This window comes from Silurus meridionalis, chromosome 8 (genome assembly GCF_014805685.1).
Source record: "Silurus meridionalis isolate SWU-2019-XX chromosome 8, ASM1480568v1, whole genome shotgun sequence".
NCBI classification, from domain to species: Eukaryota; Metazoa; Chordata; class Actinopteri; order Siluriformes; family Siluridae; genus Silurus; species Silurus meridionalis.
The window spans coordinates 28,150,816-28,178,041 of record NC_060891.1 but is presented as its reverse complement, the minus strand read 5'-3'; the positions used below and the strand labels follow the sequence as shown (position 1 = coordinate 28,178,041).

Genomic DNA, 27,226 nt, shown 5'->3' with positions numbered 1-27,226 from the left:
ATGCTTTTGTTACTTCTAGATTAGACTACTGTAACGCTTTAATGTCTGGGTGTTGGAGTAAGTGCATAAATAAGCTTCAGTTAGTCCAGAATGCAGCAGCAAGGGTCCTCACTAGATCTAGGAAATGACCACATCACCCCTGTTTTAATCAGTCTACACTGGCTCCCAATCAAATCTCGCATTGATTATAAAATATTACTACTGACGATAAAGCACTTAACGGTTTCGCACCGCAGTATCTGAGTGAACTTCTGTACCAGTATGATCCTCCACGCCTACTTAGATCAAAAGGTGCTGGCTATCTGTTGGTTCCTCAAATAATGAAGACTACAGCAGGGGCAGATCTTTCTCTTATAAAGCCCCACAGTTATGGAACAGCCTTCCAATCAGTGTTCGGGACTCAGACACAGTCTCAGTGTTCAAGTCGAGGTTGAAAACTTATTTATTTAGTCAAGCCTTTTATCAGTAGATTTCTCTTAGGTAAAGGCACAGATCTGGAGGAACATGGATATAGAGTGTTTGGTGAACTGGTATATTTGTATGCTGTCGTCCCTCACATTCACACGTTCACTCAGGTTTGTTGACGGTGGTGTGGTGGGTCGTCTCTTATCCCAGAGATCCCTCATGTCTGTGTTACCTTCTGGTTCTCCCTTTTAGTTATGCTGCCATAGCGAGTCTTGCGAGTCCAAACTGCACAGTGACATTAACTTTCATACACCAATAGTTACACTTAATAATCCATATCCTTCTCTTCCGTCACCCTCTCTCTCTCTCTCTCTCTCTCTCTCTCTCTCTCGGTCGAGTTAAACATGCTCCTGAGGCTCCAGTGACCAGTGTTCCTGCCCTCTCCCTCCTTGGATCTTCACACTTCTGTGCAGCTCGGGACGGTCTCTTAATTCCGGAGTAGAACGGGTGCTTTGAGGACGGATTGGACTGTAGTTGGTGTCGGCGGTCTGCTGCACTGACTCGGGAGTGCAGTTTGCTTCTGATCATCATCACTGTACCCCACAACATTGTATATCTGCTTCAAATGGACATTTGGTGCAACCCAGATGAGGATGGGTTCCCTCTTGAGTCTGGTTCCTCTCAAGGTTTCTTCCTTATGCCATCTCGGGGAGTTTTTCCTTGCCACAGTTGCTCATCAGGGACAAACATACTTACAAAGAACATATTTATGTTTAATCACCACATTATCTGTGTAAAGCTGCTTTGAGACAATGTTCATTGTTAAAAGCGCTATACAAATAAAAATGAATTGAATTGAAATTATTAGTTTTAATTACTGTGTACTGTTTCAGACACTAAAATGAGCATGAAAACAACAAAATTATCATAAATTAGAATAAAATATGCAAGTAAATAAATAAACATATATATATATATATATATATATATATATATATATACCTGATCATAAAATATTGCATGTGCATCCACATTTAGTCTCCTCTACAGAGCTCCACTCTTCTGGGAAGATGTTTCATTAGATGTTGTGGAGATTCAGCTATAAGTGTGTTAGTAAAGTCAGGTACTGATGTAGGTGAGAAGGTGAGGAGGTCTGGGGTGCAGTCAGTGTTAACAGTGTTTACATTCATCCCTAAAGGTGTTCATTATTTTTGGAGGTCTACAGCAGGAGATCTTCCACTCCAGCCCATGGAAAGCATCTCCATGGAGATCTACACAGGGACAATGTCATGCTGGAACAGGTTTTGGGTCTTTGTTCAAGTAAATGGGAAACTTAAATGTCCCTGCATCCAAAGATTTCCGATACAATTGTGTGTCTTTAACTTGGAGAGTTTTGAGAAGAACCACATGTGACTGGAACAGGCAGGTGTCCCAATACTTTTAGACATATAATGTTGGTATAGATTTTTACATTGAAGTTTTTCAATTTAATTATTTATTTCCTTGTTTATTTCTTTGTGTGTGTGTGTGTGTGTGTGTGTGTGTGTGTGTGTGTGTGTGTGTGTGTGTGGAGCTTCTCGTCTTTATGACAGTAAAAGGGGAAAAACGCCAGCTCAGCTAATCACTAGAATGAAGCTGTCCTGAGCAGCAGTCAGCAGCTTTTATTTATTTCTAGCTTCTGACGCTGTGAGTGAGTGGAACTGACAGTCTGAACGACACGATCGACCAATCAGAGGGAACTACAAATCCCAGAGATACACGCCTCAACCTCATGTTTTACCCAATCACATGTGAGTGCTCTCATCCTCCACCAATCACATCCTAATCTCTTCATTCTCAATGCTAAATACCTGAAAATCCTCTTGCTGTCAACCTCAGCCCTGTTTACTCTTTAACACACACACACACACACACACACACACACACACACACACATGTGGTTCTGAAGACCTCAGGACGTCTGATCAGGTCAGAAACTTGGATACCTTGTGATAATTGTGTACACTGAATGATCTCCTCACTCAGTGTACTGATGGAGTACTGATGGAGTACTGATGGAGTACTGATGGAGTACTGATGGACAGTCCTTGCAAAAAGTCTGGAAACACAAAGTTCTTTATGGTTTTTGAGAAACTGCATGTTCCTTTTTTAATGCAACAAACTCAGTCAAAGGTAAAAACACACAGGAATGTGAGAGTGAATGAGTGGATGAAGTTCTGTGGAGTCTAAATTGGAGGTTTGTGTCTACCAGAAGAACTTGTGTGAGATGGAGAACAGAAGAGAAAATATGATCAGACTCCCTCACCCCCACACTCACACATGGAGGTGGAAGTTTAATGGTTTGGGGTTGTTTTAGAGCAGAGAAGATTCCGGAAAGTGAAAGGAATCCTGATCCAACATGTCTCCTATTCCACACTTCATCACCGTGCAGTTCCATCTGGACTGCGGCTCGTTGGAAGCGTCTTCACCGTACAACAAGACGATGAGCCGAAGCACGTCTGAGTTCTGTACGTGTTATTTAGAGAGCAGACAGACGTCTGGAGTGATATCTATCATGGAACCACCTGCCCAGACACCACACCTCAATCCTACTGAACTGCTCTGGGATGAAGTAGAACATCTCCAACTAGTGAAGAACATCTGTGTAGAGTTTTACAAGAAGCACAGCAAAGTATTTCAGCTGAATGTTTGGAGAAACGAAGTGTCCTGGTGCTGAGAGTGTAAAACTGTTCTTCATGCTGAGGGAGAATTTTTCAGTGGAACATCTGGACAGATTTGTTTGGTCAAAGTGAATCTTCAGACTGTTACATCACTGAGTTTAATAGAAAAAAAAAGAAACATGAATGTGTCTCTCAAACACCATAAAAATACTCAAATGAACTCATATGATGATGATTGTATTTAATGATGTGGTTTATTAGAACTTTTAGTACATTTGTTGTGTTTCTGTCAGTTTTGTTACTGTAGATGTGACGTCTGGTCTGGAAATAAACACCTGCATGGTTTTCAGCGCTGATGTGTTTAAAACCATTTCCTCTGTTTTCTAGTTTTTCTCGTGTTTATTTGAATACGATGTCTGCATTTTTGCGCCCGATATGTCGAGTGGATCTTCTTCTTCGCCGGACCCTGAGCTGGTCTCCGAGACAAATCAGCCGCCAGAAAAGTCCAGAGTCTTCAGAGTCTCCTCGAGTCCTGATCACGGGTACGTCGCTGGTAACACACGTCTATACGCTTTCACAGTAATGTTCTTGTGTCCTGCAGGTCGAGTTACTCACGTCACATCTCAGTCTCAGTGAAGTCAAGGGAACCGCACGAGCCAGTTCTGGATTCTGATTGGTCAGATTGGTCTAATAAATTCCTCCAGTTCCTTGAACTGTTCTCGTGTCTTCTGGACACCTAACAGCTTCACCTCTGAGACTGAAGACTACTGTTGATGTTACATACAGGAAACTTTACGTCTTTGTGAAAAATATGTTGCTATAGAAACAGTACCAGTATCAGGACTGTCCAACACCTTTTGACCAATCAGAATCCAGAATTCAAACATCCAGTTAATTCTTATTTTCTCTCTCTCTCTCTCTCTCTCTCTCTCTCTCTCTCTTTATTTAAAGGAGGCCTCGGGCAGCTTGGGGTCGGACTGGCACAAATGCTAAGGTGTGTATGTGAGTGTGTGTGTGTGTGTGTGTGTGTGTGTGATTTGTAGCTAGCAGGTAGCATTGGATTCCTCTATCACTTCTGCTGAGTAATAATCTGTTAACCAACCAAAAACTAAATGGGTGTGGCCTAATATTCAAATGAGCATGCTTGATGGACAGCTTTCACTCTCAAGGTCAGCTGTCATGCTAAAGGTCAACATTGACTCCTAGGGTGAGGTTTGACTCTTTAGATTAGCTTTGGGTTGAAAGATGAGCATTGACAGTGTAAAATGCACCGCATCTGAAGGTCTGATGTATGTTATGTGTGAATCTGATCTCAGGCAGCAGTTTGGCAGAGAAAACGTGATCCTGTCTGATATCAGGAAGCCTCCAGCTGAAGTGTTCGACATGGGTGCGCAAATTTATTCTCAGTGTCGAGCGAGAGATGTTGTCTGCTTCTGATGGTTATGGTGTAGAATGTAGGTTTTAGTGTTGACGCTGTGTGAGATGTTCAGGTCCCTTCATCTATGCTGATGTTCTGGACTATAAGAACCTGCGGGAGCTGGTGGTGAACAACGCCATCACCTGGCTGGTGCATTACAGTGCAATGCTGAGTGCTGTGGGGGAGAGGAACATCCAACTGTCCAGAGCCATCAACATCACAGGTTCTCTTCTTCTTTTCATCTCTTCCTCTTCTTCTTTTTCTTCTTCTTCTCATCTCATCTCATCTCATATCATCTCATCTCTTTTCATCTCATCTCATCTCATCTCTTCTCTTCTCTTCTCATCTCATCTCATCTCATCTCTTCTCATCTCTTCTCTTCTCATCTCATCTCATCTCATCTCTTCTCTTCTCTTCTCTTCTCATCTCTTCTTATCTCATCTCTTCTCTTCTCTTCTTTTCTCATCTCATCTCATCTCTTCTCTTCTCTTCTCTTCTCATCTCATCTCATCTCATCTCATCTCTTCTCTTCTCTTCTCAGGACTGCATAACGTTTTAGACCTGGCTCTGGAGAACTCCATGCGTCTCTTCGTCCCAAGCACCATTGGAGCCTTTGGCCCCTCCTCTCCCAGAGACCCCGCCCCTGATCTCTGCATCCAGAGGCCTCGCACCATTTACGGCGTCTCCAAAGTTCACGCTGAGCTCATGGGCGAGGTCAGCTTTCACAGTGTTCACGTTATCTCACACACCTTCATATACAGCTCACATCTGATGTGATAAGTGTGTGGTGTTTTTCTTCCAGTATCTCCACCATAAATATGGTTTGGATTTCCGCTGTCTGCGTTATCCTGGAGTTATCTCTGCCTACACACACCTTGGTGGAGGCACCACAGGTAAAAAATAAATAACACTTTGGACTTGAAGAACTTTAGAATCCCATGTTCCTCAGTAAATCTCTCTCTCTCTCTCCTCAGACTACGCAGTGCAGATTTTTCAGGATGCTCTCAGCACCGGACGCTATGAGTGCTACCTGCACCCTCAGACACGCCTCCCCATGATGCACATCTCTGACTGCCACCGGGCCACTGTGGAGTTCATGCAGGCTCCTGAATATCAGCTCAATCTGCGTACCTACAACATCGCTGCCGTTAGCTTCACACCTGAGGAGGTCGTGGAGGAGATCCGCAAACACCTTCCTCACCTCAGGGTTATCTACAAACCCGACCCTGTCCGCCAGAACATCGGTACCAACCAAAACCATTTGGTAGATGGAGGAATAAGGAGATGGAGGAGTGGTGTATTTTTAAATAGCTAAAGTTTTTGAATGGCAGATGCATGGATCAAATCAAAATCAAATCAAATCAAATCAAATTTGATCAAATGGTTGGGCAGATGAACTGATGGATGGATGGATGGATGGATGGATTGATGGATGGATGGATGGACGAATGGATTGATGGATGGATGGATGGATGGATGGATGATTGGATGGATGGATGGATGATTGGATGGATGGATGGATGGATGGTTAGATGGATGGATGGTTGGATGGATGGATGGATGAATGGATGGATGGATGGATGGATGGATGATTGGATGATTGGATGGATGGATGGATGGATGGATGGATGGATGGATGATTGGATGGATGGATGGATGGATGGATGGATGGATGGATAGATGGATGGATGGACGAATGGATTGATGGATGGATGGATGGATGGATGATTGGATGGATGGATGGATGGATGGATGGATGGATGGATGATTGGATGGATGGATGGATGGATGGATGGATGGATGGATGGATGGATGGATGGATGGATGGATGGATGGTTGGACGGATGGATGATTGGATGGATGATTGGATGGATGGATGATTGGATAGATGGATGGATGAAAGCATGGATGGATTAAATATAATAAATGAGTAAATAAACAGGAGGACTGGTGTTTAGTTGATTGTATTGTTGAATGAATGGACAGATGAATGAATATATAGATGCATAATCAGTGTCTGAACTGGTAACTGCTGGTATTATGTGAAGGCTAATCGATTATCTGGTGTGTGTGTGTGTGTGTGTGTGTGTGTGTGTGTGTGTGTGTGTGTGTAGCAGACAGCTGGCCGTTGCGCTTCGACGACTCTAACGCTCGGAGAGATTGGGGCTGGGAGCCGGCGTTTGGTCTTCCTGAGATCGTCTCAGACATGCTGAGTCGCTACACGAGCGGGAAAGTGAGTGCAGACGCAGGCGTTAGCTAGTGGCCTCGTCACACCACGTCACAACACTGGAGAGTTTTATTCCGTATACATACATAATGCAGGGATCTGCTCAGCGTCAACACTTACAGCTCGTAGCTTCAGAACCAAAATCTGCCGCCTTTCTGGGATGAGGAAGAAACAGAACTTGGGACTGGTGTCATATGGTGCATTACCTGCTAAATGTTATTATATTTATATATTCTACAGATTTTTTGAGGAGTTTAGAAAAATCCAAACCGGCACGTGGATGTTCCTTTCATTTCTATGAAACAAACTCGGTAATGTGATGTTCTGAAGATTTCCGTTTACCATCAAATCTATAAAGATTTTCCAGATGTTCCACATTATTTTTATTAAAAAATCCTCCTTTAGCATGAAGAACAGTTTTACACACTTTCAGCATCTGGACACTTCGTTTCTCCAAACATTCAGCTAAAAAATACTTTGTCTGTCTCTTGTAAAACTCTCCAGAGATGTTCTTCACTAGTTGGAGATGTTCTTCTTCATCTCAGAGCAGTTCAGTAGGATTGAGGTGTGGTGTCTGGGCAGGTGGTTCCATGATAGATATCACTCCAGACGTCTGTCTGCTCTCTAAATAACACGTACAGAACTCAGACGTGCTTCGGCTCATCGTCTTGTTGGACGGTGAAGTCGCTTCCAACGAGCCGCAGTCCAGACGGAACTGCATGGTGATGAAGTGTGGAATAGGAGACATGATGGGTCAGGATTCCTTTCACTTTCCGGAATCTTCTCTGCTCCAAAACAACCCCATAACATTAAACTTTCACCTCCATGTGTGAGTGTGAGGGTGAGGGAGTCTGATCACATCTTCTCTCCTGTTCTCCATCTCACACAAGTTCTTCTGCTAGAGACACAAATGACCCGTTTGGACTCCACAGAACTTTTCATGTGTGTATTTCTGTTTCTTCATGTCAAGTTTCATAGAAACTAAAGGAAACATGCATCGGACTTAAAAAAACAGAAAAGACTCCACACTTCCACACTTTTCACATCCACTGTATTAATCTAAAGGTGCTACAGAGAACAGGATAAAAGAGAAATAAAGGTGTACGAAAAACACGTGTGAATCAACAGAAGGATGGAGGAGAGACGAAAAATGTAATATGACGAAAAAGTGTTTAATAAAAACACGAAAAAGGTTTGGAAAGTGTCATGGGTTCAGAATTAAAAGGGTAAAGGATGTAAAGAGGGAAAATACTTCAAGGAAAAACTGAATAATAGAAAATGGATGAAAAAGGAAATGTTTTTATCTTTGATGTGACATTTTTGGAGGTAAATAGACGAGATTTTGAGTTATTCTGTTCGTTTTCATGAAATTTTTAAAGTAGGAATAATATAAAGTTAAAAGTTTAGCGTCTCTCTTTATAGACTGGTTTTAGAGGCTGCAGTGAGATGAGTTTTTAATAAACACCATCCAAACTAGAATTTCTGCATTTATTCCAAATAGTGATGTAAATTTATTTATCAAGACAATAAATCAATACATACAAATGTATTTGCTTGGTGTAGTGATATATACATATACATATATTTATATATATACACAGAATATTTGGATGGATGGATGGATGGATGGATGAATGGATGGATGGATGGATGGATGGATGGATGGATGGAAAAAGTGGATATACAGATGGAGAAATCGACAGATGATTAGAGGGATGGTTTAAAGAAAGGACTTCCATTTTAATGGCTAGATGAATGAATTTATAGATTTCTGGATGGAAAACAGTAAACAGATAAACAGATGGATGGATGGATGGATAGATGGATAGATGGATGGATGGATAGATAGATGGATGGATGGATGGATGGATCGATGCATAAAATGGTCCATAGATGAATAAAGAGATGTCTGGATAATTGGATAGCTTAACTGATGGAGAAATTGATGAATGGATGAAAAATTAAAACATAATTTGTGATAAACAAATTATAATAAATTTTAGAAGACTAGAGAGGTGATAGAGATCATGACCTTCGCCTTGACCTTGGAAGAGGGTTGAAGGGACAGCGCATGTAGGACGTTTTGGAGACAAACTGAGGGAAGCCGTCACAGTGGATCATCCGTCTCCATACACCCCTGTCCACTACATCAGCCTCTTTCAAACCAACTACCTGCGTGGTGAGGCCTCACCTTGTCTCCAAAACGTCCTACATGCGCTGTCCCTCTAAAAAACAGTGCTTTTAAAATTAATTTGCGTTAATTTTTACAGGCCTAATTTATATAAATTCTTTATATAAATCCTTTATTTCGGCTTCTCCCATTAGGGGGCACCACAGCGGATCGTCCGCATGTTTGATTTGGCACATGTTTATTCGCTGGATGCCCTTCCTAACGCAACCCTCCCCATTTATCCGGGCTTGGGACCGGCACTAAGAGTGGCCCAAGGCCGGGGATCAAACCCGGGCTGCAGCGGTGAGAGCACCACATCCTAACTACTAGACCACCAGGGAACCTTTCAGCCCTAATTTATATATTAATACAAAAACGAATGTTAATGTTGTTCTCTAAAGAATGTATCCAGACTGAAGTACCACCATATAGAACACAAGCAGAGAAAAGATGATGATGATGATCAGGTGATCAGGAATGTCTCTGTTCTCAGTCATGTTTCCATCACTGACTCCCTCTGTCTCATCCACGTTAACCTCAGACTTCTTACTGCCTTCTGCCTGCTCATTGTGAGCTTCAAAAACTAGTCTACGTCTGTGGTGTGTGAGAGACAGGAGATGATACAGCAGTTGTAGATTGAAAAAGCAGCATAATGAAAGGAAACATGTTGATGTGCTGAAAAATGTGCTGTGAGAAAAAAAATATTGATTTGAACTCTAAGAAGCTTTCAACATACATTAACGTATTTTAATACATATACTGTATACACACACACACACACAACCCAAATTCCAGAAATGTTGGGATGTTATTTACATTTGAATAAAATGAAAACTAAAAGACTTTCAAATCATATGAGCCAATATTTTATTCACAATAGAACATAGAGAACATACAAATGTTTAAACTGATAAATTTTACACTTTTATGCACAAGATAAACTCATTTAAAATTTGATGCCTGCTACAGGCAACGAGGGCAACAAAGAACTGAAAAAGCTGAAAATCTTCAGCTGAAAGGAGATCTGGCAACTGTAAAATCAGGTCTGTTAAACGATTAGCTATAAGGGAGGTCTTACAGATGCAGAGTCTCTGAGAAGTAAAGATGGGCAGAGGATCAACAATCTGTGAATGAGTGCGTAAAAAGATTGTGGAATACTTTAAAAACAATGTTCCTCAACGTTGAATTGCAAAGGCTTTGCAATTCTCATCATCTCCAGTACATAACATTATCAAAATATTCAGAGAGACTGGAGAGATCTCGCTGCGTAAGGGACGAGGCCTTGATTGGTTGCGACATGATTGTGTCATCGACGTTACTTAATGGGCTCAGGAATACTTCCAGGAATCACTAAACACAATCCACCCTGCCATCTGCAGATGAGACTAAAGCTCTATCATGCAAAAAAGGAAGACATGTGTGAACATGGTCCATAAACGCAGTCATGTCCTGTGGGTCGAAGCTCATTTAAAATGCACTGTTTCACAGTAGAAAAGTGATCACAACTTAATGTTTTGTGAATTCGGAAATAGAGCATGTTCTAACACATGAGAACTCCTTAGCAGTTACCAGGAAATGTATTTTTTTCCCCCAAAAAAAAATTTAAAACAAGACCTCCTGAATAGATGAGCGTCAGTCAAAAAAATTAAAATAATTCTCTAACCAATTTTGGACAAATAGACTTGTTTGTATACACAACGTGACTCTGGATGATTTGGCGCTGTCTGATGACGTCACAGTGCAGGCGCCGTCCTCGCACGGAGAGAAGCTCTAGCTGAGGGGCGCCGCGGTGCATTGTGGGATGCTTAAGGCTGTCTAGAAGCGGACCGTCGTTCGTTTTGCCCACACGGATAGAACATGGACGCGGGGTTTTTCCGCGTAAGTACCGCTTTTATTCGCGTTCGGCGGCGTTTCAGAGGGGCGCGTTTGTACCTTCGGGTCGGGGTTGTGTGGATTGTGAGGCCTGTGATCGGAGTTTTGTATTCCGCTGTGTGTTTACCATCCTAAAGCGCTGAGCGGACAAAATGGCGGATGTGTTCGAGTGCGCGAGCGCGAGGTGTTAGCATCGGGCTAACTCCAGGCCTTTACGAGTTCTAACATAAACCTGTAATATAAAGTTCATCTGTGTTTAATCTTATTTATTCATCAGTTTCTTTAACGGATTAAATTATTAAACGTTTTGTGTTAAAAATAGATGTTTGTTAACGAGCGAAATGTTTGAGTTCATCCGGGGTTAATTATATTACAAATTATACTACAAACCTGTCATTAAAATAAATATATTCTCAAATTTATACCGTAATCAAATATTTATTTACACTTTTTATTTATAATGTTTTATTTCCTGAAGTTATCAGGATTGAGTTTCTGATGTTGATGGGACACATGGTGGAAATGTCCAGTGGGAAATATTTATTTATTTATTAATTAATTTTAATGTAATAATCATATCAAAATAATTTAAATAATCATGTCCGTGTAATACGATACGTTTCTCTAAAAAAAGTATTAGATAAATGTAATAAAATATATTTAAAAAATGCCTGAAATTAAAAACAATGCATCTTTTAAATACTTGATTTTAGATTAAAATTTTAGAATTAGATTAGATTAGATTAGATTTAGAGGCAAGTCAGGACTGTGACGTATTAGTGGTAATGGGATTAGAACTTATAACCTTCTGACCAGAAGTCCATCATCTTAACCACTGACCTACAAATTTTAATAAATAATAAATGGGTGGTAAACTGCTGTGGTGTAAAAGAAATAAAACTCTGACCACTTTCATTTTCTCTCTGTCTGTGTGTCTCTCTGTCTGTGTGTCTCTCTGTCTGTGTGTCTCTCTGTCTGTGTGTCTCTCTGTCTGTGTCTCTCTGTCTGTGTGTCTCTCTCTCTCTCTCTCTCTCTCTCTCTCTCTCTCTCTCTCTCTCTCTCTCTCTGTGTGTCTGTCTGTCTGTCTGTCTGTCTCTCTCTCTCTCACTCATTATTTGTCTGTCTCTATCTCTCTGTTATGTTTGTCCATCATTCTATCTCGCGTGTATCTCTCTTCTATTCTGGGTTTCTCTTCCTCTCTATCCCTGCTCTGTCTTTCTCTCTCCATGTCTGTCTCTTTCTATCCCCTCTGTTCCCTGCTTTCTGTCTCTCGCTTTCCTCCTTCTGTCTCTTCTACCTCCCCTGTCTGTCTTCTTGTCTTTCTTTCTTTCTCTCACTCCGTGTCTTGTTGTCGTCCCCCCTCTCATTATAAACTGAAGCGCACACAGAAATAAGTAGGAATGATCACATGTGGCATTGTAACGAAGTCCGGCTTGATTTTGACTCTGTACTTTAATGTTCTGGTGTTAGTAAGTAATGGCGCCCTCTGTTTTGCAGGGCACCAGCGCGGAGCAGGATAACCGCTTCAGTAACAAACACAAGAAGTTGCTGAAACAGCTGAAGTTCGCAGAATGTCTGGAGAAAAAGGTGCGATGTGATCCGGCTTGTTCTCGCCGTCTAATGGAACGCTTTGTAAAAGTTACACACACTGTTATTATTGCAGACGGTTTTACTCTCAGACAGAATGTATCGTTTGTCAGCAGATCAGTAATCTGTAGATCCACCTAAAGCTTTAATGAAGCTTCTCTAAGGTCCTTTGGGTTTTTTGTTGACTCTAATTTTCAGCATTAAACAGATATGAATGTTGACTTGACCTTTAACATTGAAACATTGTGTTTGGGGGGTAACCCATCCTACCCCCTATTTTGACCAGAAGCATAATCCAGTCCAGGATTCTGCCTCCACCATGTTTCTCTGTAAAGATGGTAGTGGTTGAAGCATAAACTTGTATCTCAAGTTTAAACAAATACAGTAGCTCAACTCATCCTCTCCTGGTCCCTTCATGCTTCCACTTCTTCACTGTTGATCCAGCAGTGCTTTGTGGGAAATCTGCCCTCTTAGAGATACTCGATGGACAAAAATCTGTGTTCCATTCCACATTTAGTCCTGTTTTACTCGTATAAGGACCTCCACTCTTCTGGGAAGATGTTCCAGTAGATTTTGTGGAAATTAATTTAGACACAAGGGTGTTAAGGTCAGCTGTGTGAGATGAGGAGGTTCCTGGGGTGCAGTCAGCGTTCATTTATCCCAAAGGTGTTCAATAGGGTTGGAGCTTTGTAGCAGGAGATCTTCCAGTCCAACCCATGGAAAGTAGATCTTCATGGAGCTGGCTTTTTTTCGGTTCTGGAAAAGTAGAATACATTTTATTTTTTATCTTCATCTACAGGTGGACATGACCAAAGTTAACCTTGAAGTCATCAAACCATGGATCACACAGCGCGTCACGGAGATCCTCGGCTTCGAAGACGACGTTGTGGTCGAGTTCGTCTTCAACCAGCTGGAGGAGAAGGTATCCATCACTTTTCCCTTTCCCCTCCTGTTTGTCGTCTTTTTCTTTTTGTGTGCCAGGGTTATTTTCTGAGATCAGGGAATGCGTCAGAAATCAGACATTAACTTAGATTTAAAAAAGAAAAAAAAGTGACGCGTGATTTAATTTGCTAGTACTGGGTAAAGAAGTGGTATGGAATGGGGTTTTTTTGGTAAGGTATGGTTATGGTACTTTCTGAAGATGCTGTGATGTGTATCAGCGTGTCTTCTGACCGGCACTTTGTTTCTAATGATGATGTGATTTATGATTTAAAAGGCCTGAACCAATATGGATGTTATTCCTTGCAACTGAAGTATAGCACCAACATCTAATTAGATCTCAGCTGAGCCCAAAGTCTCGCTGAACCCCAAGTCCTTCATCATGAGCTTTGTGTCTTTGAGGTGAGTTTTCGATCAGGGCAGTTTTTTTTTTTTTTTTTTTTTTTGGGTGCCAGTAATTTAAATTATTTTTTTTTTCTTATTTCCAGGGTTGCAACACTTCCTCTAAATAGACCTACTCACATGACCAGGGGAAAAATAATAGTGATACACTCTGGCCAAAAGTTTGTGGACACCTGACCATAAAATCCATCATTGCTTTTTGAACATCCCATTCCACTCTTTTGGGAAGATGTTCCACTAAATTCTGTAAAGCTCAGACAGAAGGGTGTGTTAGTAAATTCAGGTGCTGTCAGGGTTCACATTCATTCAAAAGGTTCAATAGATATAGATGTTCCACTCCAACCCATGTGAAGTAGATCTTCATGGAGCTGGCTTTGTGCTGGAACAGGGAAATTATCATTTTGGAGCAGGTTTGGGTCTCCTAATGCAAGTGAAGGATAATTTCACACTACAACATACAATTCTGTCGGGAAAAACCCACAGGTGTCCTTATACTTTTGGTCATATGTCTTGAATACTTATTATATGGAAGTAAAAAAGTAATTAAATAAAGACAAATATATATTGACTCGGCAAAAATAAATTTGAATAATTGAATTTTAATGTTTTGTATTCTATTTTCCCCTCCCCTTTTTTGTTCAAAAAATTGAGGAAAGATTTCAGAGTACAAATACAAACCTTTTTTATAAAATTCCATTTTGTTGAGTTTTTTTTTCCCCCATTCAAAAGAACCAGAGAGAAAACTGAGAATTTACATTATTTTATTTTTTGGAAATATAATGGACGTTTATATTTATAGTTTCGTTCAGAATTAAACTTTGAGACGGTTTGTTGTATGTTTTATAGTTTCTATTTTGTAATACAAGTGCTTCAGTTTAAAACATTGTTAGTCTTTGTTTTCACATGTCCGAGTTGCTGAGAGTTTTTGTTATACTCTCTGATAAAACTCTCGGTGCTGTGAGGTTTTAGGAAAATAATCAACATCAGGATTGTGTCTCGAAATGTGCGCGTCCCGATTTCCTCCCTGAAGGTGATTATTATCCCGTTACAGCATGTCCCCGAAAGAGTTTTAGTCCTCGTGTATAGATGGCAGCAATTCTGATGTAATGTTTTGGAGTGGCTGCAGTATTGATCCATTCGTAGTTACATTTAATATTATATAAACATAAATTATAAACATCCTTTCCCTCAACAGGATAAAACATGCAAATAGTGATAAAGATGTTGGAAAACATCCAGCGCTGACACTGAAGACGACTTTGAATGTTAAACAGAGCTATAGAAAAGTTTGGAATGTAGCAAAGAAAGAAAATTGATCTCATTGTCTTGTACTGGAGACTCCTTCCATAAATACTGAACAGACCTATAGAGAATCTTGGGATAGAGTAAAGAAAAATGTAGTTCCCCTGCCTTGTAATGGAGACTATGGCATTATAACGTAGCAAAAAAAAACCTAGACGTTGCTGTCTTCTATTGGAGACTCCTTCCATAAAAAAAATTTAACATCTGTCTTCAGCGATTAATCTCGGTAAACGAGCCGTCTCTATGGAAACGTATTAGAATGAGTAACTTTATAAACAGCTCTTTTGAAGAAACCTCAGGACTCAGCAATGCTGTGGTTATAAATCTATTAACATAAACATGACTATTTACGTCTGATGGCCACGGGTTATTTGTTTACGTGAGGCGGCGTACAGGAGAATGCAGATGAGGGATTCGTACAGTTTCAGCGAGCTGGGTTCAGACCGTTAGCGAAAGTTTAAAGACCGCTAGATCTTTTTCCTTTTTTTTTTTTCTTACTATAATCTCTGCTCTTTGCATTATGAAAGAAATTTGCTGAAAGATAGAAAAAAAAGTAAAAAGAAAGAAAGAAGCTTATTTTTCTTCTTCTTTTCCATGCCCTGTGTACTCATTATTGCTTGTTCGTCTCTTGCAATTTAGATAAGTGATATAACATTATACTCAAGGTGGTTGAGTCACAAGCAGTAGGGCGGCGGAAGCGAGCCAATCGGAGCGTCCCGGTCTGTGCGGGAGCGGCGGGCGCTCCCATCGCCTCCCCCCTGACACCCCGAGGATTCACACACTGAAGACATCCGGACTGTACTATGGCGCAACAGAAACACTCTGTATTGTGGATTTATTTGTTGCAGTGTCACAGCAGTTTATAGTGGGGAGGTGGAGCTAGCAGGAGGGGCGGGGCAAAGCTTTTCACCTGTCTTGCATTGCAAGGAATTCTGGTCTCATTATAACGTCTATTTATCTATTTTTGTATTTATTTTGCAAGGAGGGCTCTTAAAGACCAGAAATCATTAATGCATGCTTTTAACTAATAAGAATAAACAGTAGGGATCTTATTGTCATGAAGGTTGTGATGTAAGCATTAGGTTTGACCAATCAGAGCCCTTCCTTTCTGTTTTGTGCTCTCGTTTTTTGTTTTCTTGGTCGCTGTTTTAATTAAGCTCCTACTTCCCTACTGTTTTCTGCTCTCTCTTCTCTTTCTTTCTTTCTTTCTTTCTTTCTGTCGTGTGTGTGTGTGTGTGTGTGTGTGTGTGTGTGTGTGTGTGTGTGTGTGTGTGTGTGTGTGTGTGTGTGTGTGTGTGTGTGTGGTGTAGAATCCAGACGGTAAGATGATGCAGATAAACCTGACCGGTTTTCTGAACGGGAAGAACGCCCGCGAGTTCATGAAGGACCTCTGGCCCTTGCTGCTGAGCGCCCAGGAGAACATCGCCGGGATCCCGTCCGCCTTTCTCGAGCAGAAGAAAGAGGAGATCAAGCTCAGACAGGTCGGAAATGGGTGTATAAAACACTCTTCGGTTATAAACATCTTCGGCCTGGTGTCAGAAGACACAAAAAGATCATTCATAGTTTGTAGTCCAGCTTTTTATTTCACCAAAAAAAAAGTTTTGTTTTGGTTATCAAGTCAAGTCAAGTTTATTTGTATAGCGCTTTTCACAACAGACATTGTCTCAAAGCAGCTTTACACAAATCAACAGTGATGGTGAATGGTGTGCATTTGTCCCTGATGAGCAAGCCGTGGCGACTGTGGCAAGGAAAAACTCCCTTAGATGTTATGAGGAAGAAACCTTGAGAGGAACCAGACTCAAAAGGGGAACCCATCCTCATCTGGGTGACATCAAGAGTTTGATCATAAATCTTTCAACAATACAGAACACTGGAGAGTGAGAACTAACATGAGCACTGGAGTATAAGATTATAAGTAATGTTCTTTCTGCAGTCTTAAACAGTCTATATGGTTAGTAGCTCCGAGTTTTATAAGCTCAGCATTTGTGATCATCACAGATCCAGCATCAGCTTCTCCATGCCAGAGCCTTTAAACACTCCAGGAGGTCCAATGTCAAAACTCCACACATGTAGCGGGATCCAAATGGCACTGGTACGTCTCTAGATGGTTCAGGATGTTTGTGAGTTCGGCATCTACTTCTTTAAAGGTCCGTAATCATCACGAGGTGGGAGGTGACTGGAGCTGGAGCAACCTCAGGATGCCTCGGGATGGGGAGAGAAAGAGAAGCAGTGGAGAGGAATTAGCGTAGCTGCTGTTCATGATATTAACAGCACAAGTTGATAATGTGCATGTGATCAGATGTTCTGGAGCACAAGGTTATGATGTGATGTGTGTTATGTGTAGGCTTTGCTAAAAGATACGTTTTAATCTACACTTAAATTGGGTGAGTGTGTCTGAGCCCCGAACACCGTCAGGAAGACTATTCCAGAGTTTAGGAGCTAAATGTGAAAATGCTCTACCACCTTTAGTGGACTTTGCTATTCTAGGAACTACTAGAAGCCCAGAGTTTTGAGATCTCAGGGGCGTGGCGGATTGTAGCGTGTTAAAAGACTGGATAGATACACGGAGCCAAACCATTTAGTGCTTTATAAGTGAGAAGTAATAGTTTGTAGTCTATTCGAAACTTAACAGGAAGCCAATGTAGGGACGATAAGATCGGGGTTATGTGATCATATTTTTTTGACCTTGTAAGAACTCTGGCTGCTGCATTCTGGACTAACTGAAGCTTGTTTATTAATGAAGCAGGACATCCACCTAGTAACGCATTACAGTAGTCTATTCTGGAGGTCATAAACGCATGGACGAGCTTCTCTGCATCGGATATAGACAACATATTTCTTAGCTTAGAAATATTTCTAAGGTGAAAGAAGGCTGTTTTGTAACCTGATTGATGTGATTTTTGAAAGACAAGTCGCTGTCTAAAATAACACCCAGGTCTTTTACCGTTGAACTAGTGGTTACAGAACATCCGTCTAAATGCAGGTTGAGATGCTGCTGCATCTCTATACCAGTTTTTGGGCCGATGAGCAAAATCTCAGTCTTATCAGAATTTAAAAGTAGAAAGTTATGAGTCATCCAATCTCTTAGTTCCTTAACACACTCAGTCATCCGGGTTAATTGAGCTGTATCGCCTGGTTTAGATGAAATATATAGCTGAGTATCATCAGCATAACAATGGAAGCTAATTCCATGCCTTCTAATAATATTTCCTAACGGAAGCATGTATATTGTGAAGAGCAGGGGTCCTAGAACTGAACCTTGCGGCACGCCATAATTTACTTGCATTAGCCTGAGTAGCTCTCCATTCAAATCTACGAAATGGTAACGATCGGACAGGTAGGATTTAAACCAGCTTAATGCCTGTCCCTGAATGCCGATGTAATTTTGTAAGCGATCTAGGAGGAGATCATGGTCTATAGTGTCGAATGCAGCACTAAGATCTAGTAAAACCAACAGCGAGATGAAGCCTTGGTCTGAAGCTAAAAACAGGTCATTAGTTATTTTAACTAGAGCAGTTTCTGTGCTATGATGGGGCCTAAAACCTGACTGAAATTCTTCAAAGATATTGTTCTCTTGCAGGTAGGAACATAACTGTGCAGCGACAATCTTTTCTAAAATCTTAGACATAAATGGGAGATTTGAAATTGGTCTGTAATTTGATAACGTGTTTGGATCCAGATTAGGTTTTTAATGAGGGGCTTAATAACTGCTAACTTGAGGGATTTAGGACGTGACCTAAAGATAGTGAGGAGTTAATAATATTTAGAAGAGGCTCACCAGTTGTATATAACACTTCCTTCAGTAATTTAGTAGGAATTGGATCTAACTGACATGTTGTCGATTTAGCTTTGGCAATAACATTATACAGCTCTTCCTGTCCTATACATGTAAAACAGTGGAGTTGTGGAGTTGAAGGTAACACTGTCTCAGGAGATGCTGTAAGAGGTTGAACTGCCACAATTGTTTTTCTAATGTTATCTATTTTTTCAGTGAAGAAAATCATAAAGTCCTCACTACTAAACTGTGATGGAACACAATTTTCAGAGCCCTGATTTGTAGTTAGTTTAGCTACTGTACTGAAAAGGAACCTGGGATTGTTTTTGTTGTTTTCTATAAGTTTGCTCAGGTGTTCAGCTCTAGCAGCTTTTAGCGCCGTCTGTAGCTGAGCATACTGTCTTTATACGCGATTCTAAATACCTCCAATTTAGTTTTCCTCCATTTTCTCTCCAGATTACGTGCTGTTCTCTTGAGGGCATGTGTATGACTATTATACCAAGATGCAGGTGCTTGGTCTCTAACCTTTTTTAACCGGATAGGGGCAACGGTGTCTAATGTGCTAGTGAGGATAAGGTCTATGTTCTTAGTTATCTCATCAAGATTAATAGTAGTTATGGGTTTAGTGAGAAATTGAGATAAATCAGGCAGGTTATTTACGAATCTGTCCTTAGTGGTTGGAACAATAGTCCTACCAGGTCGATAACGTGGTGCAACACGGCTAATCTGCTCTACCGGTAGTGTGTACAGTATGAGGTAATGGTCTGTGATGTCATCACTCTGAGGTAAAATATCTATATCAGTGACGTCTGCTCCGTGTGATATTATTAAGTCTAGTGTGTGGTTAAAGCGATGAGTTGGTCTGGTGACGTTTTGTTTAACCCCAAAAGAGTTTAATAAGTCAACAAATGATAATCCTAGAGCATCGTTTACATCATCTACATGAATATTAAAATCTCCTACAAGCAGCACTTTATCAAAATTGATCAAGAGATCTGATAGAAAACAAGCAAACTCTTGAAGAAAATCAGCGTAGGGTCCTGGGGGTCTGTACACGGTGACCAGAGCGAGTTTACTATGTATGTCCGAAAGTACAACTCTAAGAACGAGCACTTCAAATGATTTAAAGCTGAATCCTAACATCTGACTAACATTAAGAGAAGCAGTATAAATGGTTCCTACACCCCCCCCACGACCAGTCTGACGGGGCTCATGCTTATAAACATATCCTGACGGTGTCGACTCGTTTAGACCCATATAATCACCTGGTTTAATCCAGGTCTCAGTGAGACAGAGTGCATCGAGATTATTCTCTGTGATCATCTCATTTATAATCAGTGCTTTGGGTGCAAGTGATCTAATGTTTAAAAGACCAAACTTTAAAACTTTTTGGTGTTTGTTTATCTGGCATTTTCAGTTTTAACTTCAATGAGATTGTTTCTGGATCTTGTGTATTTACTTCTTGGTTTTGCTACGAGGATAGATACGGTTTCTATAAACTGGGCTGTGTGTGAACTTGTAACTATTTGGTCTGTTGTATGCGTGTTCTCATTGTCGAAGATTTCCTGATGTCTTACCAGTCAGATGGTGTGAAGTATCCTAGAGATGTTATCTGATAGCACTGCTGCTCCAACTCTGCTGGGGTGCAGGCCATCAGGGCGGAAGAACCTAGGACGCTCCAGAAACAGTTCCAATTATTAACAAAGAGAAGTTTATGTTCTCGACACCATGACTGTAACCATTCATTTAGAGCTAAAGTCTACTAAACTTCTCAGCCCCTCGCTGGTAAGTGGGAAGAGGTCCTGACACTATGATCCTCGTTGTGGGTGATGTGCTGCGTACCGTCTCCACCAGGATCCTGAAATCCCTCTTTAATACCTCCGTTTGTCTCAGCCTGGTGTCGTTCGTTCCGGCATGAAGAACAACCGCTCCAAGTTCTCCTTCAGGACCGCGGGTACCTGTGCAGCGACATCAAGAACACGAGCACCAGGAAAACAGCGAGTGTGCACCTTACCTTTAGCTCCGGTAGCGGACATGCCGGACGATGGAATCTCCGAGAATCACAGTGTCGCGTTCCGTCTCGCGGAGAGGCGGCGGTTCTCGGTCGAGATCTCGAAGGCCTGTAGTGGTGGCGGGGAGACGTCCTCGACCGGGCTTTGCTTGTCTCTTCCGCTGCTGCCGCATCCAGGGTCCATGTTGCACCTTTGCCGGAGTTGTAGGTGCGCTGGGTCTGGGCAGAGAAACACGCGGAGTTGAGGTGCTGGGAGCGTTAGGTTCAACCCGGAATTTACCTGGGACGAGTGCGCATCCGCCCGGGATGTTTCAGCGCCGCTTTCCGCTCGCAGCCGGGCATGCTTTTCATGCAGCTCGCGAATCTGTTTCTCCAAAACCTCCATCTCCAACGCCACCGTTTGCAAATCGAACGAGTCCTCACCTGTGCTCAAAGTCAGACACACAGCCGGCATAGTGCTTATAATCACGAACAGATTTCGGATACACAAATAAGATAAAGTGAGAGAAGATATAGTGGTAGTCGAGTTTAACTGACTACAGGCACAAGTCAGGAAGACAAACAATTTAGGATTATTAAAAGAGAAAAACACAAACAAACGAATATAAACACGAATACAAACACGTATACAAACACGGAACTCGCGGCAAACAAGTCAAACACAGGAAGCTACGTCACCGGAAAGAGATTATAGAACATGTTCACTGTGGAATCGTTACCAGTCACATGGCACTTTAAAGTTAGGAGTTAAAGTAATTGATTGATTGGACACGCACACGTTAATAAAGATCATGTTGGTGCAGTGACTACCGATTAGAGTAGACATGCCAAGTTACTATGGCAACGAATTTTTGCACATTTGTTACACTTAAATGATTCAGATCATTAAGCGAATTTTAACACAAAGATAACCTGAGTGAGTACAAATGTTCAATTAATAAGGGAAAAAGCTGTTCAACCTGTCTAGCCCTATGTGATAAAGTAATTGCCCCCTGAACCTTATAACTGGTTGTGCCACCCTTGGCAGTGACAGCTGCAGTTAAGTATTTGCAGTTAGTCTTTCACATGGCTGTGGAGGAATTTTGCCCACTTTTCTTTGCAGAATTCTTCGACTTCAGCAGTATTAGAGGTTTTTCAAGGATGTTTAAAAAAAAAAACAGATACTGGATTAAAAAAAACGCCATGTAAAACAGGATTGAATCATTTTATAAAAAAAAAAACACAATTCCAAAACGGTACCGAATCCTGAAAATGTGCTAAATATGAATATTTCTCTCTTTTTTTTTTTTTTTTTTTTTAACTGCATTTTGTATTTACTCTGGTTATCTTGAATTTGCTTGATGATCTGAATCATGTGTGACAGAAAAAAACCCTTTTCACAGTATTGTAAATGAAGTTATTTTGTTGGAAATGGTCTGCAATTTGAAAGGCCATGTTTTTTTATCTATGCATCTACTTTATCGTTTTTCCCCAAACAGGAGTCACTGGCGGTTTTGAAAAAGGTAGACGAGGAACGGAAAGACAGAGAAAACAAAGAAAAAGCTCAGTCTCGGAGTCCCAAACGGTAAGATGTAATGGATGCTCTTGGTTATTTTTTTTTACTCTTTATTTTTTTATATTTTTGTAGAACATCTGATTTCAGTGTTTATTTCCTTTAATCTCCAGGAGAAAATCTCGTTCACCTCCGAAGCGCGAAAGGAAACGCAGCCACTCTCGCTCGCCTAGACGTAAACCCAGCCCTCCTGTAATCCCCCCACCCAGTCCACCTGTCCACAAACCCGAGCTCCAGCCTGAGCCTGACCAATCAGAGAGCTCTAAACCGGAACCACTGGTCCAAGAGGCTTCCTCTACCAGGTGACTGAGGAGAATGCTCTGAGAATCCTGATGTCCTACACAGATAATTATTAAATAATAAGTTTGCATTTAAAAGTTCTGAAGTCTTTTTTCTTATTTTTTTTTCCTTCTTACTGCCTGTCCAGCGATTTGCCGAGCGAAGCAAAACTGGATTCGGTGTCTGAGGTTCCTAAGGAAATGTCCCCAGAGAAACCGCCGAAGACTGAGGACAAACCGAAGCCAAGGGATAGGGAGCGGGAACGGGAGAGAGACGGACGCAGAGATCGTCCACGACACCGCACTCGGTCTCGCTCACCCCGCCCCCGGAGACGCCACCGCTCACGTTCCAGGTAACCCCATAAGGGGACCGCTGAGTGTGTGTGTGTGTGTGTGTGTGTGTGTGTGTGTGTGTGTGTGTGTGTGTGTGTGTGTGTGTGTGTGTGTGTGTGTGTGTGTGTGTGTGTGTGTGTGTGTGTGTGTGTGTGTGTGTGTGTGTGTGTGTGTGTACATGGGACTCCATATTATCCTGTATCTAGACACTCTTGGTAACGCAGTTCCCCTCTGGTCACAGGTCGTACTCGCCCCGGCGCAAACCAAGCCCAAGGAGACGCATGTCCCCCAGACGCAGGAGTCCCCCCAGACGACCTCCACCTTCCAGACATAGACGCAGCCGCTCACCTGCCCGCAGGTACATCATGTTGTATACATGCATACCTACATCACCAGCAGATTATCATACGTGAAAATAGTTGTAAAGTTTTCTTTTGTTTTTGTTTTTCACGTTGTCTCCTCTTTTTACCCCCAGGAGGCGCTCACATTCTCGCTCGTCCTCAGGCAGCTCGTCCTCGCGCTCGCCTCACAAGAGGCCCACTAAGCGCATTTCCGTCACACCGCCCAGGAAACAACCACGCCGCACTGAAACCTCTTCCAGCCCCAGCAGGAGGCGCCGCAGCCCTTCAGGTACAAATAACTACCATTTTAAACATCAGAGCTTGGGATTTATTTTTAATTTTTTTTGTGGGGGATTTTTTTTTCCGAACAAGTTTACAAGCCCTTAAAAACAAATGGCAGAATTAATATTTTTATTTATAAATTAATTGCTCACAAATTTCTTTTAATTCTGTTTTCTTTTGTGGATTTTAGGTTCAAATGTGAGACCTGCTGGAAGAAACGAGTCCCCGTCTCCTGCTCCTAAACCCAGACGATCAGACCTATCGGAATCAGGTGTGTGGGGGTCGCTTGTGCTCTCTCTCCCTCTGTGGGCTGTCTGTCCCTGTTTATGGGGTCCCCCTCTCTCTCTGTCCCTGTCTGTGGGGTTCCCTCTCTGTCTGTAAGGTCCCCCATTCTCTCTCTGTCCCTGCCTGTGTGCGCTCTCTCTCTCTCTCTCTCTCTCTCTCTCTGTGTGGGGTTGTCCCTTTCTCTGTCTGTAATTTATTGAACCAAAAATCTAAGAACTTTTAGATGGTATGTTAATTGACAGAACATTTGCATTATGTTATAGAGGAAGATAAGTTGGGTAAAGGGGCGGCGGCCGATTCTGTCCAGCAGAGACGGCAATATCGCAGACAGAACCAGCAATCATCCTCAGGTCTTTTTTTATTTATTTTCCTCCATTTGTCCTGGTCTGTGTGTGTGTTTATTCTACTGTTATTCTACTGCAAATTAAGTATTTGGTAGTAATTAGTTTTGTTTTTTTAATTATTATTAAAGAGACCAGATCATCCTCTTCATCCTCAGAGGATGAAGGGCCACGTCGGCCTGGCAGAGGTCCACCGGCAAGGAATGGCGACATCAGGAGGAGGCGAAGTCACTCACCCGTGTCTCCTAGGAGACGGCACAGGGATGCGTCACCAAGGTAACGTGCTCGCAGATGTTAATAGCCATTTCTGTGTCCTAAACCAAAAAATGTAACTGTTATTAAGGAACGAAATTATTATTATTATTATTAAAATGGAAAGCAGTTTCGTTACTCTGATACGAGAATATGACTTATGCAGAAAGAGACGTTCTCCGTCTCCTCGACGTCATCGCTCTCCTTCCCCCAGACGACGTCGTTCACCATCCCCTCCACCCAGACGCAGGTAAAACTTGCACCTTTAGGGTTTCCCCCCCCCCCCCAAGAAATGAACATTTCCTATAAATATTTTTCACACTGTAAAAGTTTAAAATGTTTGAAATAAAAATGAATGTTGCTAATTGTTAAACTCTTGTAAACACAGGTCTCCCTCGCCGCCTCCCCGCCGCTATTCCCCACCCATCCAGCGCCGCTACAGCCCCTCGCCTCTTCCCACTCACAAGCGACGCCCTTCTCCATCTCCCGCCCCCCCGAAGCGCGTCAGTCCCCGCTCGTCCACTTCTCCTCCTCCTCCACGCTCACGCCGTAGCCCACCCATGACCACCTCCTCAGGGCGCCAGGGCAGCCCTCAGGGCAGATACCCGCCCGGGGGGGCCTCTCCGCCGCGCCGGGGGCAGTCTCCCGCTCACGGCAGAGCCATTCGCAGGGTCTCGCGTACGCCTGAGCCACGTAACACTCAGAGGTGAGAGGCGTCAAATAATGTTTAACCGCAGGATTTTTAAAAAAAATTATTTATCTAATCGCATACAGTGAAATCAAAATGTCCTATTAGCTCTAAATCTCTTGGTCCATCTCCATCCCTTTCATAGAGGGTCTCAGAGCCCACGGCCGATGAGAAGGCGGTCCATTCATTCCCGCTCCGCCTCTCCAGATCGTTTCCCAGTATCCTCAGCGGCAGCGTCCGGGCCTCTCAAGCGTCCGGCTGCTGCATCCGCATCCCCGTCTCCTTCTCCAGCTCGCTCAGCCAGCGGTTCTCCTCCTCCTCTTCCTCTTCCTCCACCAGCCAAGAAGGCCAGCAGTGCCTCTCCAAGCCCCTCCCCCAACAAGGTAGTTTCCGCTCCACCTGTTTGTATGTTTTAAAAAAAAAAAAAAAAAAATCAACCATTATACATTTCCCTAATTATATTAATGTGGGGAGTTTACCATATGCTAATGAGAGGAAAATTTACTGAACCGTGTCATCTTTCTCTTTTCTTTCTCATTTTTTCTCTTTTTTTGGCTGATTGTCTCTTTCCCTGTTTTACAAAATCTCTCGTACTCAATATATTTTTTTGCTCTTTTTCCTTTTCTTATCCTTGCTTCCTCTCTGTTGTGCTCTTTCATGCCCTCACTCTCTCATTCACACACTTTCTTTTTCTCACTCTCTTTCTTTCTGTAATAATCGTTTAGAACTCGGACGTAGACGGTGGGAAGAAAAAAAAGAAAAAGAAGGAGAAGAAGCACAAGAAGGAGAAGAAACACAAGAAGCACAAGAAGCACAAGAAGGAGAAAGGGGGCGCTGTAGCGACTGTGCCGGCGGGGGACGGACAGGAGAACCCTCGGATGGAGGAGGAGCCCGAGTCCGATCAGAAAAAGGTGAAGTGTGCTCTTCTGATTCGCTCACGTTCAACACGCTAGCAGGAGACCTGTGGGTGTGGCTTTTTCAACACATTCAGATATTAAATAGCTGATTATTAAACGAGTTATTTGTAAAATCGAGATAAGAGGGAGACTTCACTGAGAAATGAGCGCTAGAGGGAGTGTTTTTCTTGCCGAACTCGTCTTGCTAGTGTGTGTCAGAAGTGTGGATGATCTTGAAGCACAGGATGTTTAGGCTGATGATGATGAAGTGATTAAGGTGTGTGTGTGATCAGATTGTAATTAATGCTACCTTTCCTGAAGGATTCAGAGAGTGAAGTAGAGGACAGTCTGGATGATCTGGAGAAACACCTGAGAGAGAAAGCTCTGCGCTCCATGAGGAAAGCCCAGCTGTCTCCATCCCAGTCCTGAGAACCCTCTCTCTCTTTCTCTGTCACCCTCACTTTCTCCTTCTCTCTCCTCTTTCTTTTTGTGTTTTTTTTTTTTTTTGCCATTTTGTTAAGCTTTAGAATCTACAAACTGGTTACTCACGATGTTGATCATTTTATTTGTTTTCTCAATTTGATTTGTGTTCAACTTTGCAGCATGATGTTCGTTTCTTCAGCCACTAATATAACGTTTAAAAAATAAACAAATCCCCCCCCCCCCCCCTTTTTTTCTCCACCAATTCTTTTCTTTCTCCATTCTGGAGCTCAAATCGAGACGGGGTGATTTCGCGTGTAGATTTTCTTTCCCCTGGTTATAAGATCAGTGTTTTATAATGATTTTTTCGGTTAGAGATGTGTGTTTGTCCCCCTGGGTGCATGATCCATACAACACACACACATGCACTGTGGGAAAAAAAAAAAGCAGGAACGAGTGAAGGACACGTCCTCGCTGCTTCTTCTCGTCCCCCAGATGTTTGTTTTGTAACTTTTTTTTTTTTTCTTTTTACGTTGTCATGAAATTTCTGCCGTTGACGAAATCACATTAAATGGAACAGACGAACCAGCATCATGTCTCGAGTCTTTTATTTTTATATGTTTACTGCATTGTCTTGGTTCTCACGTATACGCCTGACCACGTGAGGGTTAAGGGCCTTTCTCAGGGGCCCAGCAGTGGGAATTCAGATCTGTTTATTTAATTTCACAATTTAATGTTGCAGCCTGTTTGTAATAAAAAACATGATTTAAAAATGGAAGAAAAAAAATCCT

General features: G+C 42.1%; 2 protein-coding genes across 13 annotated transcripts; both read left to right on the top strand.

The window, feature by feature from the left end:
* Nucleotides 1-2,263: 2,263 nt before the first annotated feature.
* Nucleotides 2,264-7,202, top strand: tdh2 (L-threonine dehydrogenase 2). 6 transcript variants are annotated; one of them, XM_046856117.1, is made up of 9 exons: nucleotides 2,264-2,373; nucleotides 3,453-3,607; nucleotides 4,017-4,059; nucleotides 4,382-4,452; nucleotides 4,556-4,705; nucleotides 5,024-5,196; nucleotides 5,285-5,375; nucleotides 5,457-5,629; nucleotides 6,600-7,202. In XM_046856117.1, the coding sequence occupies exons 2-9, from the start codon at nucleotides 3,478-3,480 to the stop codon at nucleotides 6,693-6,695; spliced, it is 927 nt and encodes a 308-aa protein (XP_046712073.1). In that variant the 5' UTR covers nucleotides 2,264-2,373; nucleotides 3,453-3,477; the 3' UTR covers nucleotides 6,696-7,202. The 6 variants fall into 6 exon arrangements, with proteins under 6 accessions (XP_046712073.1, XP_046712072.1, XP_046712071.1 ...); XM_046856116.1 differs by having other exon boundaries at nucleotides 6,597-7,202; XM_046856115.1 differs by having other exon boundaries at nucleotides 5,457-5,650.
* A 3,403-nt stretch (nucleotides 7,203-10,605) lies between these two features.
* srrm1 (serine/arginine repetitive matrix 1) lies at nucleotides 10,606-27,026 on the top strand. 7 transcript variants are annotated; one of them, XM_046855609.1, is made up of 17 exons: nucleotides 10,606-10,757; nucleotides 12,249-12,338; nucleotides 13,138-13,260; nucleotides 16,292-16,462; nucleotides 22,246-22,331; nucleotides 22,433-22,621; nucleotides 22,738-22,950; nucleotides 23,172-23,288; nucleotides 23,406-23,560; nucleotides 23,744-23,824; nucleotides 24,102-24,188; nucleotides 24,311-24,455; nucleotides 24,598-24,681; nucleotides 24,820-25,137; nucleotides 25,265-25,502; nucleotides 25,845-26,030; nucleotides 26,344-27,026. In XM_046855609.1, exons 1-17 carry the CDS (start codon nucleotides 10,737-10,739, stop codon nucleotides 26,353-26,355), a joined length of 2,316 nt encoding a protein of 771 aa, XP_046711565.1. In that variant the 5' UTR covers nucleotides 10,606-10,736; the 3' UTR covers nucleotides 26,356-27,026. The 7 variants fall into 7 exon arrangements, with proteins under 7 accessions (XP_046711565.1, XP_046711564.1, XP_046711563.1 ...); XM_046855608.1 differs by having other exon boundaries at nucleotides 10,607-10,757; nucleotides 22,747-22,950; nucleotides 26,337-27,026; XM_046855607.1 differs by having other exon boundaries at nucleotides 10,607-10,757; nucleotides 26,337-27,026.
* The last annotated feature ends 200 nt before the right edge of the window (nucleotides 27,027-27,226 follow it).